The sequence below is a fragment of the Ceratotherium simum genome, chromosome 10 (genome assembly GCF_057802395.1).
Source record: "Ceratotherium simum simum isolate JZ-2026a chromosome 10, ASM5780239v1, whole genome shotgun sequence".
NCBI lineage: Eukaryota > Metazoa > Chordata > Mammalia > Perissodactyla > Rhinocerotidae > Ceratotherium > Ceratotherium simum.
This window is the reverse complement of record NC_141909.1, coordinates 13478455-13492106: the sequence shown is the minus strand read 5'-3', so window position 1 is coordinate 13492106 and position 13652 is coordinate 13478455. Positions and strand designations below refer to the sequence as shown.

Here is a 13652-nt window from a genome sequence, read left to right as displayed (position 1 = left end):
CAAGAACTCTCTGGATCCTGACCAAACATACTCAGGAGTACCCACTTATTGTCAGCGCTTTTTTCTAACACTGTGGAGGACAGCCTTTACTTGGCAATCCTTTCGGATGCTTGAAGCTTAAGGAGATGTTATTAAATTAGACTCTGATGTGTCTCTCTTTGTTTTCTGCTCTGGTGTAACAATCCCCCTTTTCTGTTCATCTCCCTCATCCTTTTCTTGCCCCCACCCCACCCAGGCTCAGCAGAGTGCCAGCCTTACACTTGGAGAAGGTGCTGACTCCCCAGATGGCCAGAGCTGCCAGCAAGGGAAGGAACTGGACGTTTCCGCCGCAGAGTGTGGGCCACACCAAAGCCCCGCTCTGCAGAAGAGCCCAGTGGGTAACAAGAAGGCCGATGGAGCCATCAAGGCGATGGCGGAGGAAGAGGAGGAGGTCGTTAAGGATAGGACCCAGCAGAATAAACCTCAGCCCCCGCAGCCAAGCACAGGTCCAGCATCCAGGGCTGCTAGAGGCAGCAGCACTTCCATTCCTTTCATTGACTGCAGTGATGTAGATAGTGAATACGACCTTCTCAGGGAACAAGCGTCCCAGTCACGGTCCCAAACAAATGACAATTATGAGGGTGATTTGACCAGTGGTGTTTATCTGCTCTCCAGGGATGAGAGGCAAATAGAGGCTAGGTGCAGGGCTTCCCCTCACTCTGTGAAGTCCTCCCGGCCTCCTTCCAGAGAATTCCTTGATGATGATTCAGCAGACATAACCTTTGATATAAGTGGAAGCCCCCGACTCCCAAGACATAGCTCTCTGATAGATGAGATGTTCAGGGGCTCAGGCAGTCACAGTCCCCTGGCCACCCCCTTGTCCCCCAGCAGCAGATGTTCAAGTCCAAATATGAGTTGGGACAGGACTGGGTCTCAAGGCTATGTTTCAGAAAATGGACATGATCATAGAGAGAGAAATATAGGAGAAGATACTATCCCAAGCCGGGGTCCTCATTATGAAAACTGTTCCCCCATCTCACAAAGGCCATACTTACGGAATCTTCCCAGTAGATATAATAAGTCAGAGACAGACCCACTCATCCTTAGCCAGGTAGCATCAACCCCAGAGGCAATGGATAGACTTGATGGCCATGAAAAGAGAGGACTGGCCAGCCTGGCTGGTTCAGAAGGTAGAATGCTGGCTAACGGTACACCTCTTGAGGTGGGTCCAACCTCAAAGATGCCCATCATGCAATCAGTGTGTGCCAGTAGCATGGCAGACCAGCTGGCACCCCTGCAAATGACTGAGGGCTCTACCAGCAGTGGGACTGAATCCAGTGATTCAGACTCTGAAATGGTGAACCCTTTGAGCCAACCCCTCATGTTTGGTAATCCAGCAGTGCTGGGTTCCCCTTCCATGCCGAGAAGTAAGAAGTCCTCGGGTGGCCTGCATCTAAGCGAGGAGAAAGAGGATGAGTGAGGAGACTAGAAGGCATGTCTTCAAGTGTTGGGAGCCTGGAGTCATGAGTCCAGGGTTTCAGTGGAGATTGTCTGTTCTGGTGACTCGTTAATTTTTAATCAACATTCGTTAGAGGACGTTTTGGACAGGCACATGTTTGGATAGGGTATGCCTGACTTCTAAAGTCTTTCAGAAAAACAAAACTTCACACGATGGCTTGCTTTCCAAAAAAGGTGGGGAAGATAAAGAGCAAGTCATAATGACTAGTTACCGGGAGCTCGTTTGTCTTTCTGGTTCAAGGCTGGGAAGAAAGACTTTATTATGAATCTAATCATGTGTATAGTGTGTTGTATTTACATGGAAATTTTCTTGTATGGTCAATTTTGTATGCCGATCACCCTCCAAATGGTTGAGTGTTTGGACTGAAGTAACATTGAGATCCCAGGAAAAGTGTTGGTTGTACTTTTTCCCCCTTCTTTAAAAGGAGGGCTGCTTTTCTGTGCCTCATAAAGTGAGGAATTGACAAAATTCAAGGCCAAATGTGAGTTGATTGCTAGTTGAGATCAAGTGTTGGTGAAATCTTAGTCAAGAGTAATGAATATTTTAATCGGAAGAATTTGGAGTTATTTCTTCTTTCCAGACTCCATATGAGATGATATAAAGGTCGTCAAATCTTCATGAACTGTAATTTACATGGGCCTCCTGGTTCGGTTTGGGTTTGCACTGGTGGGTCAAATTGTTAGTTATGTTTTAAGAAGCTATAACTCTGGCTGTCAGAATCTCGTGATGAAACACAGAAATGCTATTGAGCAATGACGCAGGAGAAAGTATGACCTCACAATAGGCACTGTTGTCACCAAGAGGTTAGCAAACTAAATGTCTGCCTCTGAATCGTGCACAGCACAGAGAAGGACCGTTTTCCAGTGTCATTGCCTTTGGTTGGTTTTTATGCACATTCTTAATGTTCACACTCTTGTGAACAGTGTCTTCCCTCGGGAACAGTGACTTATGGCTATGCAGGAAAAAAATAAGGTGTAAGCAGTGAGAGGTTTGCTTTCTTTTAAAATCTTGCTCACCTATGCCAGTGCCTTCACTCAGCATTCCTGCATTTTAGAATGAAGAGCCTGGTTTTAACTTGCATTTTCTCAGCCTTAGCTGCGCATTGGGATCACCTGGGACATTTTAAAAATTAGTGATGCCTGGGAATTTTGGTCTAATTGGTCTGGGGTGCTGCCTGGGCTCCTAGATGGTTCTGCTAGGCAGCCAGGGTCACTTCTCAGCCAGACACAATTGCCTTCTAGAATCTAGTGGAATATTTTGAAAGTGTTAGCTGAGTTTTTGGCTTGCTTGCAGAGTAAGAAAAGCCTCACAAACGAAATGATTTTCTTAATGCCTGTTACTCAGTACTTTTCAGTCTTTGGTACTTTTTTAAAAAGATAAATTGTAGAGTAAAATTTTTAGATCCTAAGTAACTAGAAAATCATTGAAAGGAATTGTAACAATGATGCATCCCTGACGTGCCACCATGCCAGTGGCCTTACTAACTCATCACGTGACTTTCTCGCAGGGGAAGAGCTAAGCGTGTTTAGGAAACTGAGTAGAATTTGGCAGCAGTATATTACAAATAGAAGTATTGACTGACCTCATGGTTCACAAATGAGTATCCATATGAATGTCAAGAAGTTGGTTTTAAAGATTCTGAAAACTTAATCCATTTTTATACAAACTTTTGTTCTGTCTTCCTAATCATTTGATTCAGTGCATGACTGATGAATCAAATGGATTGTTGGATGGTTTGAAAGATGTTCATTGAAGTAGTCTATTTATGTCTTGCTTTAGATTTTTATATTTAACAGAGTCACAGAATTGTAAAGCGAGAAGGGGCCGTAGAGATCCCTGCAGATAAACCTTCACTTTATGGATGAGAAACCTTGTTCTGACAAGTTGAGAGGCGTCACATAGTCAGACAGCTGTTGCATGACAAAGCCAAATCTAGAACCCTGGTCTCCAGGCTTCAGCTCTTTACTTGATGTGACATCTTGGCAATAGGACCTTTTTGATTCAATATTTTAATTTTTGAGAATTTTGTATGGATTAATTATTAAAATCACATGGAGACCAGGAATCATGTAGACTTTACTTAGGCCATTACAGTCCATACTAGGTAGGAAGCACTACTGCTTTTTATATTGTGGGGTTTTTGCAGTAATAACATGTTTTTGCACATTCTGTTTTGGACTTAGAAAAAGATGTCCATTTGCTATATAAAAATTTAGTCAAATGTGAGTTAAGCAGAGTCACATTTGGAATCCTGTGGTTTATTTGTGAAGGTGATTTGTTCAAATGAGTTTTCTTTTTACCTCTAGTTATCCAGCAGTCTGAGAATAAAATATCAATGAGCAACAGGTATCAACTCACCCAGCATATAATGTGAATCATCGCATGTAAACCTCCAAAGCAAGACAGGCTCCAATAATTATTTTGTTTTGCTTTTTTCTAATGAAGTGATCGTGTCTAAAGTGTTTTAAAAGCTGCTGATCAACGGTGGGGTACTCAGTTGCATATTGACGAGATTTCCCACTCTTAGGGTCGCTCATAGAGTTTTTCTCGGGTTGGTTTTGTACCAGCCAATCAACTCAGTTTCTGCTTCTTGGCCAGTATTGATGAAAGCAACAACCCTGGTGTGATTGATGGTGCTTAAAAGAGAGGGAATGTGGTTTGTTCAAAAGCCACATATCCTGAAGTACTGAGAATATTCATTCATTGCCTCTGAGCGAGCTTGTACCGCACAAATAAAGACCCCGAGCATTGGTGGGGGAGTAAACGTAAGCATTTGAACCTGGTGGAGCCAGTTCACTGAGGTGATGTGGTCTCTCACTGTGCAGAGGTCAGGGAAAGCCAACAGACTCCACCCTTCCACATTCCATGCCCTCTGCCTTCTGTGAGACTCCAGTCCCTGAGTCTTTATGTGGCCTCCGGAATCTCCCTGTGTGGCCTGAGGAGGGTGTGCGCGTGGATAAAGTTGAACTAAGTGCAGGGAGATCAGAGATGGGATTGGGTGTGAAGAACAGGCAGCAGAGATTAGAGACCTGTGAAATCTTTCAAATTGCCAAAGGATTTCCCAAGGCCTTTCAACCAGTTTTTCTAAGACAATAGCTGCTGCAGAGGCCTCCTGAGTCAACAAGGAACCCAGGTCCTCAGATAATGGCTGCTCTATGAAATGATATCTTAGGGCCTTGGATGGAAGACAAACCAAATATAGAAACAGAAATCTTTATGGCACTCAGGGCTACTGCAGGGCCTCCTTGCGTTAATATCTTTTGTTAGATAGTATTTCAAATATATAAATTGTAGACCCTTTCGTGGTTGATTTTGTTGCTTCTTGTTAGAACAAAATAAAAATGCGAGAAATTCTCTTAGCATGAAGAAATGCATTTAATGAGTTCCAGAACTTAAAATGAATTGCTCCAGCTCCTTTAGCAGTCGTCTGTATGCCGTTGACGATATTTTATTAGACAAGCATTTAATTAAAGGAAATCTGTGGGCCAGATTCTTCCCACATACGTGATTCACATTTAGGAATTTCTCGCAGAGTTATCTCACCAAATTGTGCTGCGTGGCCTGCACTTAAAATGTGAATACTTCCGATTTTATTCTCAGGAACTTCTTTGAAGATTCAAACCAAGCCATGCTAGAAAAGCTAAGCCTGCAAAACTAAAACAGCATGAGCTTCTTGAAATTTCCACCACGTATACAAAATCCAGTCTGCCCTCAATTGAGTCAGAAACTCAGCTTGCATAGTAGCCCTGGAATCATTTTGATTGTGTTGTCACGCAGTTTCTAAAAGAAGAAAAAATTAAAATATTAAACTGTCAGCTTAAATTCGGTTAAACCTGTTGTGAATACGCATTCAGCTCCCTTTTTCATATCTTTAGTCAGTGTTCACATACTTTTAATCAACTTTTTCCACTTCAAATGTTATTCCATATTTCAACACAGAATGGGTTTGGTGCAATTGTAGCCATTAGTGAGTAACTGGGCCACAGGTAGGCCCGGCTTTAAATTAACAAATTGGGGACCCTCTTCACCATTAGGTTTATTTTGAGTTTGTTTCTGTCTCCATCACTCTTCTTTGTCTAAGCCCTTATTCTTTTTTTTTTTTTTTTTTTTAAAGATTTTATTTATTCAGTTTTTTCCCCCCAAAGCCCCAGTAGATAGTTGTATGTCATAGGTTCACATCCTTCTAGTTGCTGTACGTGGGACTCGGCCTCGCGTTGGACGGAGAAGTGGTGCCTCAGGGCGCTCCCGGGATCCGAACCCGGGTCGCCAGCATCAGAGCGCGTGCACTTAACCGCTAAGCCACAGAGCCGGCCCTAAGCCCTTATTCTTATCAGCCAGAATTTAGAGAGATCTCAGAGTTGCATTCCCAAGAAAGGCTCTTTTTTTTCTGCATCTTCTCCTTTGTAATCTATAAACATCCCTCCTCTGATAGTCATGAACTTAGTTAAACTCTCTAAGTCTGGCCTTCTTGTAGTTTCATGGAGTAAGTCTATTTTATTGCTGCAAATTTTACACGTCAGACTGCAAAAGACCTTTCTATGCAATCCCTGTAATAGAGTAAGTTTCTTTGAACCTGAAAGAGGTGAACATTTCAAAATAACCCATTGTTGGTAGCTCGCTGGTGAATTTTACATTCACCTATGTTAGCCAAATCCGTAAGAACATGTGGAAGGAAAGGTACTAGTGAATGAACTATGAGCAGGGCGTAATTAAAGAACTTTACCCTGGCGACGTTAAAGAATTTACTAGGGCTGCTTTTTCCTTGTTAGTTTAATTCCATGTGTTTCTGTTTAGTTGAGTGAAACTTAATACAGGGAAAGGGGACTCCAGTGTACACTTGTGCATACCTCTAATACCAGTTGCTGGTGTTGAAATTGAAGCCATGACTTTTAGATCACCATAAGCAGGCCGGCCCCATGGCTTAGCGGTTGGGTGTGCGCGCTCCGCTACTGGCGGCCGGGTTCAGATCCCAGGCGCGCACTGACGCACCGCTTCTCCGGCCATGCTGAGGCCGCATCCCACATACAGCAACTAGAAGGATGTGCAACTATGACATACAACTATCTACTGGCGCTTTGGGGAACCAAAAAAAACGAGGAGGATTGACAATAGATGTTAGCTCAGAGCCGGTCTTCCTCAGCAAAAAGAGGAGGATTAGCACGGATGTTAGCTCAGGGCTGATCTTCCTCACAACAAATAAATAAATAAATAAATAGATCACAATAAGCATGCCACTTAACGTAGCAGTTGTCTTTTTATTAAAAAAATAATAATGAGGGGCCGGCCTGGTGGCGCAGCGGTTAAGTGCGTGCGCTCCGCTGCGGCGGCCCGGGGTTCTCAGTTTCGGATCCCGGGCGTGCACCGATGCACCACTTGTCAAGCCGTGCTGTGGCGGCGTCCCATATAAAGTGGAGGAGGATGGGCATGGATGTTAACCCAGGGCCAGTCTTCCTCAGCCAAAAGAGGAGGATTGGCATCGGATGTTAGCTCAGGGCTAGTCTTCCTCACAAAAAAATAAAAATACAAAAATAATGAAAAGCAAAACAATATCCATGATGATTTGGCCTAGCCTTGTAGACATCACAGATCAAATGTGCCTGGTGTTTCCTTGGGTAACCTAGAGATTTCCAAGTCTGTCCCCTTTGAACAAAAGTTGTAAATGCTGATTTGTATGCCATATGTATGTTTGGGAGGAGGTAGGTGGACTCTTGTTTTGCGAAAAAGGTCTTGCTTCATAGAAGAAACAGCATATCACTCCAAAAAACATAGATGAAACTTATAGCACAAGGAAATTTTTTCTTTTCCAGTGGAAGCAATTAAACACCCTGGTGAAAGCTAGGGAAGAATTAGAAAATCTTCTTTTCCTGAAATTGAATAGACTCTGATTGTTTGGGATCATTTCAGTGCGGGTGGACTGAATGATGCAAACATCACAGCTTAGCATGGAAACAGCCTTGGGCATCTTCTTGGCCTCTGGCATTTGATTATAACTTTCCATGGAAGGCAGCTCATTTGCATCTTCGTGTGGGTTCTAGATCAGGTTACTCTGATATGTCTTGGGTGGCTTTATATTTGAAAGTAGGGAGGATTAAAAATCAACTGTTGACGTGGGATATCTGATCTACATGTGTAGTTGAGAGCTGGTGTAGAAGGTTAACCACAAGGCTAATGCTGTTAATGCAATCATGAAAATGGTCCTGCGAGATACTTGAGCTTGCTGCTGGGGCCACAGTTTCAGAATATCGAAGAGTAGTTAGAAATCATTGCAAAATGCAATGCAAACCGTGTGTGTGTGTGAGTGTGTGTGTGTGTGTGTGTTGTAGAAAGCATGGAACAGTGGTTAACTCTACTTTTGAGTGAGAGAAGAGGTAGAGGTGGGAGTGGCACAGAGAATGCTCTGCTTTATTATGAGTTGGGTTGGTAACTAGCTCCCAAAGAGGAGATGGTAGAAGGGTCATGTGGGAGCCTGTGGTGGTTGGTGATGGGCCTGTCCTTACTCATGGACGAGCTTTCTGGCTCATGAAACTGAGCTAACAATTGCTTTTTCCTGGGCCTCAAAGTCCCTGTGTAAGAAATAAAGCATTTGTCACTGCGCCTGCAGTGATGTAGAGAAAGACCCAAGATAGATTTTCCTTAGTCAAGAACACACACCTGCCGCTCTCTCCACACCCACCTCAATGGCCGATGGATTGATCCTTTGCGCTCACCACTCTCTGCCTGGAAAGTTGCCGTGGAAACCTAACTAACCAAATCTCACAGGCTTGGCCTACATTATTAATCCAGTTCCCTTCTGTTCTCTCTGTGTGTATATTTAATGCTATAGATAAAATATTTTATTAAAAATTTCTAATATACCCAATTAATTTTAAAATAGAAAAGGCTGGGGACTTCATTCTCATTTTTGTCATTTGTTTAATGAATTTAGGGAAACATTTTTCTGTTGTTCCATTATATGCACTGTTTTGTCAGCACGCACCTCTCTAAGAGAAAAAGCTTTTTTTTTCAACGTTCTGTCTTTATCCTCAAAGCATGGTGTACCTTCTGTTCCCTGCATTGTTGGAGCTCTGTCTGATGTCTTTTTTTTTTACTCTGCTGAATACCAATTTGTACTTGGAATACCTGTTTCCTCTAGAATACAGTGATCCTGTTGACTAAATAGCTTTCACACGGAGGCATGCTGGGTGGTACCATATTTTCTCTAGGGGTGGGGAACGTAAATAGAAGATTTCACTTTTCTGCTTCCATCTTCTAACAAGCCCGCACTTTGTACTGTGTGTGTGTGCATGGGGGTACGGGTCTTTGGGAGCAAGCAGGATCACTGTAGTTGGGGGAGAGGTCTCATAGAAACAGAGAGTGTCTGTGGCAGTAGCTTACATAGGGCAGCTCAGACAGTTACCGAAGGATTGGCTTTATACGTTGAATGGGAACATCTGTTGGAATGGGAATAGGAAACTTTACAAAGTTCATATCTATACGAGAATTTAGTTGTGTGTTTGTTTTGTTGGGGGGTGGGGAGAGGTGGGAATGTAGACAAGACCTCTCCTAGCTCGTTCCCAGTTGGCTTCTCACAGCCAATAAGCTGTTTTTAGTTTTGATGTGTACCCAAAATGTAAGCTCTCACAGATACTGCCTGGTTTCATCTTCTCTCTGTGGCCTAAGAGTGCAGTATCTCAATAAAGCATGAATTTATACCACCAGGAAGGTTGCTGGCTTCTCCAGTAACAATGAGCTTGGTGATTCTTTAAGCATGGAAGGCCAAACTCATGTTAACAGTGTATGCACGGTATTAATATCTCTTGTAACCTAAACTGAAGAGGCTTTTACTTGTCCTAACAGGTATCTTGCTGTAAAAATTGTCAATTGTAACTGTTCTTTCCCACTGATGGCTGAAGCTTTGTCCAGAGTACAAGATGGTATTTTTCATTGGTATGAAGCACCACGTTCCCCAACTCAAATACTGCCACCACCACCACCATGTTCAAACAAAGGAGATTCTCCTTTATCTTTTCCCCATAAGTAAGAACAGGCTAGTGCATTAGCTATCATTTTTCCATTAGTAGCATTTCTCTTTTTATTTTTCTGCAAGTTGCATCGCTGTTGCTTTTCTGAATTGCTTGATGATGAACGGCAAAGTTGGTGTTTAGCTGCTTATAATAAACTTTTCTTAAAGGAACTTGGTCTAAGAAGCACATACACATTACCCTTAACAACCTAAGTTATCAAGAAGAGGACCACACCACTATGATTGGTAACCCTATAATCAGGTTTTTCTTGTGGAAGCTTGTAATCTCAATAAAACATTGTCAGCTTTTTTCATTGGGGTGGGACCCAGCTTAGTTATCAGACTAGAGTGAATCCTGCCTGTTCTGGAAACTACCCATTATTCAACACAATGCTGACCTTTTGATAACTGGCTTTCAAATGCAGACAGTCTCCAGAGAGAGAGTTCATTGTATTCTCTTTTAGAGGGAGATTATGGCTTTAAAAAGAGCCTGTTTAAAAATACATGAAAACCTACATCTGTAACGTATTTCCTACATGTGCCTTTAGAGCATATTCTGGGTACACAGAGATAAAATCTCCTATATTTTAGAACCAAATAACAAGAGACAAATCATGATAGATGAGTGGCATCTAGAAGCTTGCCAAATAACTTTATCTGGGGGAATATTGAAGAATCAGCATAGATACTTTTTTAATAATTGCACTTTTTAAAATCTTGAAAAAAGGGCTTGAGAAAGCAATGTTCTCATTTTCATCAATATTCTCATTCTCAAATGTTTAAATATTTAACAAATCTGTGGATTACTATTTTCAAAATAAATGTCACGTTTTAGAGTTCCCTCTTTAACAGGAAAAATAACACTTATCTAATTAAAAAACAGATTATCAATTTATTGACCAATTTAAAGTATAGGACAGGTACAATGAAGTATTCGAAATGCCATTTTTATTACTTGAAAAATAGATTAGGAATTTCTCTTTTCCCAGACTTGTGTGAATTTGCTCTTAAGCCTTAATGAAGTTGGAGGAGGTGGATGGTCACTAGACAGCTTGTACCCAATCCCAAGAGGGGCAGACAGGCATGAGCTTGGCTTGTTGACCGTGAACTCTGTTCCCGCTGGTTATGTGCTTCTGAGCAAGAGCTGGTGACGAGCTGCGGCAGTCTGAGCTGTGTTGCAAATTCAGCTTCCCCAGAGCAGCCAGGAGAGGAATTATGAATGCACTTTACATTAAAAAGATAGAGAAGCTAAGCCAGTTTTGGGCTGGGTGATAAATTGAAATCCATAAATATAGCAGTGCTAATTTGAAGTTCCATAATTGTTTGTGCCATGAGAATGTGTACATTTAAAAGAGTTTTAAAAAGCAATTACTAGACATGCCTCCCTTGAGAGCAGTATTAGTGAAGGCATTTCCAGTCCACTGGGGACATAAACTCAGCCCTCTTGATACAGATTAGTGGTAGGGAGGGGTATATGGGGAGGTCATGAAATCATTTGGAAAAGGTGAAGGATTTGAGAGTTAACTGGAAATATAACTGGATGCCTAAAAAAAATGCAGAGTAATTTCTGGAAATAGGAAAAATAATTTTTCAAAAGAATCAGGAGCTTCCAGACTTTCAAAATGTAACTGATCTTTTTCTAAGCTCTTCAAACTTCTTTCTACCTATTGCCTTAATATCCAGGTGCTTTCTCAAAAGGTCCCCCAAAATTATTTACCTAGAGCCTCTTGTTGAAAGAAATTCCTGTGTGTCAATTTTTCATGGAGGAAAAAAAACGATAAAATACCCAGGCATTAATAAGTTCATTGAGTAGCAATGAACGTCAGTCATAATTTCTTCTCATCGCCTGGGGCTGTGCCTTCAAAGCAGGTGACAGGCTGCGTGATTTGAACAGGCTTTATAAGGCTGCATAAAGCAAGCGGACTCATTTTATCTAACAACACAACCATGTTTGCTTTTCTGTAAAATGGACTACTTCACTGAAAATTGGTTACATGTAGTTCTAATAACTGTAACCTTAGACAATTGACTTTCTTTAAGACACAGCTCTTCACACTTGCCCCAGGCTCTACGTGGACACCAGTTTGTACAGACCATTGTCACAGGCTGGCTCAAAGTCAAAGAGAATCTTAATTACTCATCAAGCTGCCAAATTCTACTAATTACCCTCGTCAGCATATTTCATTGATTGCTGAATGGCAAATGAGCTACGTATTTTTGTTTGGATCATGTCACCTCTAAATTTTCAAAACCTCAAATAGTTTCTCTTGCAAGAGGAGAAGCGGGCTATTCTCCATGGATGCAGCTCAAATTAGCAAAATTGAACTTTAGAGTTTTGGATGTTTTCCTTAGAACTGCTGATAGATTTCTAGAACAGGCTGCTTGGTGTTTACTGATTTATTGGTCTTACTGTTTAAATACACCCATCACCCTGCCTTTCTTGGGCCTCATGAGTAGACACAAAGCCAGCTGAAGTAGCTCTGGTAATGGAAATGGGCCACCCTTATTTGGTCGTTCTCCAAGGCTGTGTATTACAACTTGGTGATTGCACACGTCTTTAGGCTACACGAGTGAATGCAGCAGGCTTTCACCCAGCAAGCTGTGGCTGACCCGGAGCTGTCCCCTACTCTACCTAAGAACACAGAATGTCAAGAAGTTTACTTTCCATGTCCCATTTTCTGAATCCTGTCTCCAGTGTGGTCCAGTGGGGATTCTTCTAGATTGCTATCTTCTTTGAACTGTGTTCTGCCTTCTTGGCAGGGTAGCGTCTGTCCTGGAACCCTAGTCTGTTAGCTCATCCTTACAGCCTCCTCAGTCTAATAAATCCAAGTGTCCCTGGGGGGATTCACAAGGACAATAGCTTTTGACCTTTGGAGAGCGGAAGTGGTTGTACTTGAGCCTGTTTACCCCTATTTTCTCCCTTGCAATGTGGCAGTTGGTTTTTCATCTGCTGCTGGATGCTGTCCAGGGTCTGATAGGTCCTGTTTTCCCATCCCCCACTCCTCCTTCAAGCTAGCCTTCTAATTGCTTTTTATTCTTGGCTCCAACTCTTTCAATGATGGGCGAATGCTTTTTCTGTTCCACGTCACTGCAAAGTCAAGGCCCAGCATGTTCTCCCTTATAACTGCCTCACCTGATCTCACGCACAGTGTGAGAGCTGAAGGTAAGCCCGATTTCGCCAGATGATGGTGGACAAATAAAACGTGATTCTCGACTACTCACAAATGCATGAAATGTTTTGATCTCCAGACAGACTGCCACAATTTCTCTTTTCTAATTCCTATTTGTAGTGATAACGTTTTTCTTTTTGTGATTTTTTTTTAAAAGAGAATAGTGTAGTACCTTGAAACAACTGCAGTTTTGATTGTTGTCACTATTTCTATTTGACAAATTCCAATTCTTTCGAAATTATTGTATCCAGTTGTGCACTAGTGTCAATAAAATTGACATTGTGAAGCAATTTCTGGCCTTTTTCTCCGGGTTTTACTGGGTCTGGTGGTGTGTGGGGTGATTGGGTCTTTGTCTAACATCAGGACTTCATTTCAATGATGTATTTTAAAATGCGAGGATTTAAATGGAGGGATTTTTAAAATTTGAACTTCTTGAATCTGCCTTTTCGTCACATTTTCTAATATTCTTCTTCAAGGATCATTGTACTGGCCAATGGGCAGTGGGCAGGATGTCTGCTTGTCATTGCTTCTCTGGGTGCGGAGCTTTTCGCCTGCACGTTGGTGACACAGCTAGCTGATCGACCTGGGACCGGGTGGGGGCTGCTGCTGGTTTCTGCATGGTTCCTTCATGCTGGGATCAAGGTCACTACCCTACTTCATCAGCTCCGTTCTAGGCTGTCCTATCTTTTCATTTCAAAATGGATATGAACGAATCCAGAGGGAGAGGATAGATGTCAACAAAATGAGGGTACGCCTGGAAAACTGCCCTTGCCCTTTCTCTGGGAGAGCCTTGACAGCGTGCTGAGCTAGCGACGAGCCTGAAACTGTGCATTGGAAAACGGAGAAAGCGTTGACGTTGTCTTCCCTTATCATGGTGACAGACAGGACTCGGGCTGCTTCACTTTTGTTTACCATCATACTAGTTCTAGCAAATTTGCATTAGAACTATCAATGTGTTGGGTAAAAACACTTAGGTTAGAAG

At 42.3% G+C, this 13652-nt stretch overlaps 1 protein-coding gene across 5 annotated transcripts in view; it reads left to right on the top strand.

Annotated features, from left to right (window-relative positions):
- The window catches only part of FARP1 (FERM, ARH/RhoGEF and pleckstrin domain protein 1), a 291100-nt gene that overhangs the window by 231818 nt on the left and 45630 nt on the right, over positions 1-13652 (top strand). For all 5 annotated transcript variants that reach the window (XM_087435901.1, XM_087435902.1, XM_014781832.2 and 2 more), the window contains one exon: positions 236-485. In XM_087435901.1, coding sequence (XP_087292027.1) covers positions 236-485 — 250 coding nt within the window. The remainder of the gene's footprint in view (positions 1-235; positions 486-13652) is intronic.